At 59.5% G+C, this 5,619-nt stretch overlaps 1 protein-coding gene and 1 long non-coding RNA gene across 3 annotated transcripts; one reads left to right on the top strand and one right to left on the bottom strand.

Annotated features, from left to right (window-relative positions):
• LOC132217851 (pancreatic polypeptide prohormone-like) lies at positions 1 to 2,156 on the top strand. Its single transcript, XM_059668277.1, has 4 exons — positions 1 to 75; positions 1,004 to 1,195; positions 1,385 to 1,463; positions 1,627 to 2,156. The coding sequence occupies exons 1-3, from the start codon at positions 17 to 19 to the stop codon at positions 1,461 to 1,463; spliced, it is 330 nt and encodes a 109-aa protein (XP_059524260.1). The 5' UTR covers positions 1 to 16; the 3' UTR covers positions 1,627 to 2,156.
• A 2,256-nt stretch (positions 2,157 to 4,412) lies between these two features.
• On the bottom strand, positions 4,413 to 5,133 carry LOC132217850 (uncharacterized). Of its 2 annotated transcripts, none has more exons than XR_009449025.1 (3): positions 5,005 to 5,133; positions 4,671 to 4,898; positions 4,413 to 4,525 (listed from the first exon to the last, which is right to left on the bottom strand). It is a non-coding gene; the product is annotated as an uncharacterized LOC132217850 (long non-coding RNA). The 2 variants fall into 2 exon arrangements; XR_009449024.1 differs by having other exon boundaries at positions 4,671 to 4,885.
• Between the last annotated feature and the right edge of the window lie 486 nt (positions 5,134 to 5,619).

The following is a 5,619-nucleotide window of genomic DNA, read 5'->3' as shown; positions in this document are numbered from 1 at the left end:
AGGAGGAGAGCAGGGGATGCATCCAGCCAGAGGTAGGCACCCGCTTGGTCCAGGACTCGCTTGCTCAGGACTCAGCCTGCCCCAAGGTCTGGGGGACTCCCTGGGTCTAGGGCCTGGGATGGGGGGAAGAACTGATGGTTTGCAGTACGGGGGGGAGGGGGGCCTCTGGAGGCCTGAGGTCCTGTGTGGGTCTGGCTCTGCATCTGGACGAACCTCGCACCCTGGAAGAGCAGTCCGTGACTGGATGCAAATGTGTGTGGGGAGTGGTTGGTGGTGGCTGTGAACACAAATGTGTGAGTGCCTTTGAGCTGGTGAGTGATTGGGATCCGTGTGTGTGTGTGTGTGTGTGTGTGTGTATGACCGTGACTTTCTGTATCTGCATGTCTCTCCCTGGCGGATGGGTGGTGGGGGTTCGGTGGGTAGTGAACCGCAGGAGCACACTCCCCCAACCCCTTCCCTCCAGCCCCTACCCCACATCTGCCTACTCAGAGCCATCAGGCCCTGGCCTTCATGCATCCTGTGCCTCCTGCCCCCTGTCCCACCTTCTCTGCTCCCTTTTTCTACTTTGCTGAGGTCCTGGCTGAGCTCTGGCTGCTGCACTGCTTCGGAAGGAGCTGTCTACACTTGCTGAGGCAGTGCCTAGGCCCTAGGCCAGGGGTGGGCAAACTTTTTGACTCGAGGGCCACAATGGGTTCTTAAACTGGACCGGAGGGCCGGAACAAAAGCATGGATGGAGTGTTTGTGTGAACTAATATAAATTCAAAGTAAACATCATTACATAAAAGGGTACGGTCTTTTCTTATTTTTTTTTAGTTTTATTCATTTCAAATGGGTGGATCGGGCCCGCGGGCCATAGTTTGCCCACGGCTGCCCTAGGCGGTGGGTTGGTCAGGTCCCAGCGGCTCTTTGCTTCGCCATCTTGTCCCCAGGCTTGGAGAAGTAGGTGATGGGCAAGGGGCTGGGTGGGTTCTGCCTCCAATGCCCTCCCACTCCTTGCTCCTCAGATGGCTGCTGCACGCCGCTGCCTCTCCCTGCTGTTCCTGTCCATGTGTGTGGCTCTGTTGCTGCAGCCGCCGCTGGGTGCCTCTGGGGCCCCGCTGGAGCCAGTGTACCCAGGGGACGACGCCACACCAGAGCAGTTGGCCCAGTATGCGGCTGAGCTCCGCAGATACCTCAACATCCTGACCAGGCCCAGGTGTGTATAGAGGGAGGGGGAGCGGTCCCGGCTCCTGCCCCTTCCACGTTCTTGGGAAAGCTGAACCATTCTACTGACCAGGCCTGGGCCCGTGTGCCCCTGGAGGATGGTACCCAAGGGCGGGCAGGAGGCAGGTGGGCTGGCACCTGGGCACAGTGCTGGCTTGCCCCAGCTGCCTCGCCCCCCCAGGTATGGGAAAAGAGACCAAGAAAAAACGCCATGGAACCTCTTGGAGTGGGGAGCCCCCAACAAAGTTGCCCCCAGGTAGGTTTGGTTCCCCGCCCTGTGTGCCAGCTCCCTGGGGCTGAAATGGGGGTGGAGGTGAGTTGGGGGTTTGGGGGAGAACAGGGGCCCAGGGCTTGCCTGAGGCCTCCTGAGGTCTGAGGACTGCCCACTCCCCCTGCCATGTGCGGATCTCTCCCCACAGGAAGCTCAGCCAGATGGACGTGTAAGCCACCCCTGCCTCCTCCGCCTCCAAGGCCAGTGCCGGCCCAGGTCTCTCCTCCACACCCGGGGTTCTGGCCAAAGCTTGCTCCCCACTCCCACAGGCTGAATAAAGCAAATCAAAGACATTGCCTCTCTCTGCGTGTCTCTGTGGACCCTGGTGCATTAGGAGTAGCCAAAGGCAGGAGAGAAAGGGGGAGGGGACGGAGGGGAAGGGAAAGAAGGGTGTTAGGAATGGACAGACCATTTGTGGGGCCATCAGAGCCATTGAGCTCAGCTCCACTTCACGGAGGGGCAAGTGTGGCCCAGAGGGAGGCAGCGACTCCCCCAGGGTCACTCAGCGAGCCAGTGAGGTGGCACTGAAGCCTGAATCTTCCATTTCAGCACCTATAGACTCTCCTGATCATTGGCCCAGTAACAGCCCAGTGCCCAAATGGACCCCCTCCCATTCTTCCCTATAGTTTAGTGTCCTTGGCATGGGGGCAGCGAGACAGCCCAGCCCAGAGGAATGACTGGAGCAAAGACAGCCATTGGCTGCAGGAAGGCACCAGAGCTGCCCTCCTCTGGCCGGTCACTGTGCATGGTCCGCTGGAGCACGTAAGGGGTAGGAGGCTCAGCAGCAGCCTGGCCCACGAGGGGGATTATGAAGGGGAGGGGTCTGGAGATGGTGTCATGTGCAGATCGTGGGGGAAAAAGCCTACTGTGTGCCAGGGCTATTTAACCTCACAGCAAGTCTGCGAGGATGGTCACTGTTATCCTCACCCTACAGAGGGTACAGTAAGGCCGAGAGAAGTGCCGCAGTTTGTCCGAGGCCCTGCCGCAGACGGCATTCTAATAGAGGGTCTAGCATCAGCGTTAGAGTCAGATGAGCCCGTGTTCAAACAGGAAATCTGCCACTTGCTGTCTGTGTGCTTTTGGGCAGGGATATAACCTCTCTGAGCCTCAGATTCTGCATCTGAAAAATGGACAGAATGACAGGGTTGTAGTGAGCATGCCATGAAATGATGCAGGTGAAACATTTAGCTGGGCCCTTGACCCAGGTAAACGGGAGCTTGCAAGGGGCAGACTTGCGATGTAGCCACTGGCCAACCGGCTGTTTCCATGAATATGTGGAAAGACCGCAGCGAGATAACAAGGTCTTCAGACGTGGAAGGAGTGGGGAGAGGCCCATGGGAGGGGCCCTGGAAGGCAGGCTTTGGGGGACTATAGGAAATATCCTTGAAGAAGCAGAAATTTGGAAAGAACTTGTCCTGAGAGGTTGTGAACTCCTGGGTGCAGGAGCCATTCAGGAGGGGGGGGGGGGGGAACGGGAGGGGAGGGGATGGAGGGGACGGGAGGGGAGGGAATGGGAGGGGGGCCATGGGGAATTCAGGTTCCAGGGAGTGGGCTAACCTGTGGATTCCACACTGCAGCTCTGGGAGGGCCCAGAAGGAATCCTGCACCTGTTGTGTGTGTGTGTGTGTGTGTGTGTGTGTGTGTGTGTGTGTTTGTGGCTGGGCTTGTCTCCCCCCTTTCCTGGGCTAGGAGCACCTGTGGATAAGGGAGAGTCATGGGGATACGGGTGGGAGGGAGGAGTGAGAGAATTAGAACTTTCCTGGTTCCTGGAATGGCTTCTCCTGCCCCCCTCACATGCTCAGCCTGCAGGGATGGGGGCCTGTGGGCTTGGTGGATGAGGGGACGCACCTTCCTGGGCTCACCTCCTCACACTGACCCACAGCCATTACACCACATCATGTTTCCCCTCCAGTCTGGCTGTGTCTGGTGCGTGCAAAGGACCTGAAAGTGGAACCAGGCCCTAAGAGGCAAAGGGCTGGAGAGGAAGCAGCTGCCAGGCAAATGCACGTCTCAGGCTGATTCTTAACTTCAAGGGTGTGTCTGGGAAGGAGGGCTGGTCCCAGCAGATCAGAATTTGGGTTTGGATGATGGAGCCTGAAGACCTGACCCCAGAATGTTCTTTGCAGCTGAGAGGATGGGTTCTGAGTAGGGAGAGGTGTAGACACCTCCCAGCATCAAGAATTAGGACCCTGCCCAGGACACACCTGTGAGTTGGATCTGCCCCTGCCCAGGCCTCTCTGATGGCCACCAGCTTCTGGAGGAGAGCCCCACTCTCTCACCAGCTACCCAGGAACAGGCCTGGCTGGGCTCCCAGCCCTTCCCCTGCTCTGCTTGCTGCCAGCGGGGCTGGCAGGGTTCAGGAGGCAAAGGCAGGACCTTATGCTCTACACCAGCGGTTCTCAACCTGTGGGTCGTGATCCCTTTGGGGGTCAAACAACCGTTTCACAGGGGTCACCTAAGACTATCAGAAAATACATATATAATTACATATTGTTTTTGTGATTAATCACTATGCTTTAATTATGTTCAGTTTGTAACAATGAAATTGGGGTCACCACAACATGAGGAACTGCATTAAAGGGTCGCGGCATTAGGAGGGTTGAGAACCACGGCTGTACACACTAAGGGGCTGCTGCTTGTCCCTGTACCAACACTGAGGTCCCGGGCCCGTCATGGAGATGGCGCCGCCCTGCTGTGTAGAAACTTGGGGTGGGGGCTTGGCTGAAGCCCCCCTTTGAGCTTGCTGGAATGGGCTTCTGTCGCTCTGCTCTGCCTCTCCTGGCCGTGGGGGGTGTGTGTGAGGTGGATGGGCTGCAGGAGCCGGCAGGGATGCCCCAAAAGCCGGGCCTTTTCCCAGCAGGAGCTCCAGGGTCCTCTCCCCCTTGCAGGACAGGAGGGTCCCTTCCTGTCCAGGGCTCACATTCCTCACGAAGCAACAGACATTCCATTTCTCTTTATTGTTCTCACTGGGGGTGGGGTGGGAGGAGTTAGGGCCCCTCTCATAAAAAAGGTGGAGATCCGTGGACCCGCGAGGAGACTTGAGTCGGGCATCTGGAGGGGAAAGCCCAGCCTGGAGAAGGAAGTCCCTGTGGCCCTGGTCCCCCTGCTCCCCAGGTCTTCCTCTCGCTCCCGCCCAACCTGCCCCCAGTTCCCAGGCTCCTGACTGGTTGGTGCCGGCTGTGCCCAGCTCTCCTACCTGGGACCCTGGGAGGAGCTCGGTGGTCAGGGTTTCGTGGCGCCGCGCGGTGCGGGGTTAGTGGGATTCCGCGGGTTGGCGGGGTTCGGTGGAGGGAGGCTCGTGGCGTTTGCTGGTGGGGGTTTCCTGGCGTTCACTGGGGGGCTTTTGTGTCGATGTAAGCTTTCTTGGGGTGTTTAACATCCTTAGATTTCTTGGCGTCCTTAGATTTCAAGCTGGAAAACACGTCTTTGCAGAAGTCGTGGGGCTGCGATGCGCGGCGTGGGAGGGGTGGGGGCAGGTGCGTCCGGCCCCTCCCCTCTCCCTCCCTCCCTCCGGCTCTCAGCCCGCTCACCTGCTGTTGAAGAGCTTCTCTATGTACTTGCCCACTTGGCCGAAGGTGCTCAGCCAATAGGCCGCCCGGGGCCCGCGGGGCGGCTGCGGCTGCGGCTGCGGCTCCTCCCCCAGCGCGCCCTCCGGCGGCCGCAGCAGCACCGCCAGGCACAGCAGGGCCAGGGCGCACGCGCAGCGCAGAGCCGGCGTCTGGAGGGGGCGGGGCACACAGAGCGCGGCGGTCACGTGAGCCCACCCCACGGACACCGCGCGTGGGGGTGAGCTGGGCGCTCAGGTCCAGGGATGGGTCAGCCTGGGGTAACGGGGGTGGTGGGGGGAGGGTACACACGTTCACGAGTGCCCTTAGGCACATCCAGGTGCCCAGGCCCAATGGTGCCCCTAGACTTGCACAGTGACGCGCCCAAAGTACCAGGGGAACCGGGGCCGGGAGGATGGACTGCGAGGCACGCCCTCAGCTGGACACACACACACACACACACACACACACACACACACACACTCAGGAGGTTGGCACAGAGCCCTTGGTCAGCGCCCTAACCTCACTGACCTCTCCCATAGCTCCTTGCTCACCCTACTTCAGCCTCTCTTGGCAGTTCCTTTAAAATGCCAGTTCCTT

This window comes from Myotis daubentonii, chromosome 16 (assembly GCF_963259705.1).
Source record: "Myotis daubentonii chromosome 16, mMyoDau2.1, whole genome shotgun sequence".
Lineage (NCBI taxonomy): Eukaryota > Metazoa > Chordata > Mammalia > Chiroptera > Vespertilionidae > Myotis > Myotis daubentonii.
Note: the sequence above shows the minus strand (reverse complement) of the source record. Positions and strands in the feature narration are given on the sequence as shown.

What these genes read in the sequence shown, in the direction of transcription:
- LOC132217851 (XM_059668277.1), top strand. Translation starts at nt 17, where the DNA reads ATGCATCCAGCCAGAGGTAGGCACCCGCTTGGTCCAGGACTCGCTTGC. An exon ending in CTCGCTTGCTCAGGACTCAG is followed by an intron (nt 76 to 1,003) that starts CCTGCCCCAAGG and finishes CCTTGCTCCTCA; the next exon opens with GATGGCTGCTGCACGCCGCT. An exon ending in AACATCCTGACCAGGCCCAG is followed by an intron (nt 1,196 to 1,384) that starts GTGTGTATAGAG and finishes TCGCCCCCCCAG; the next exon opens with GTATGGGAAAAGAGACCAAG.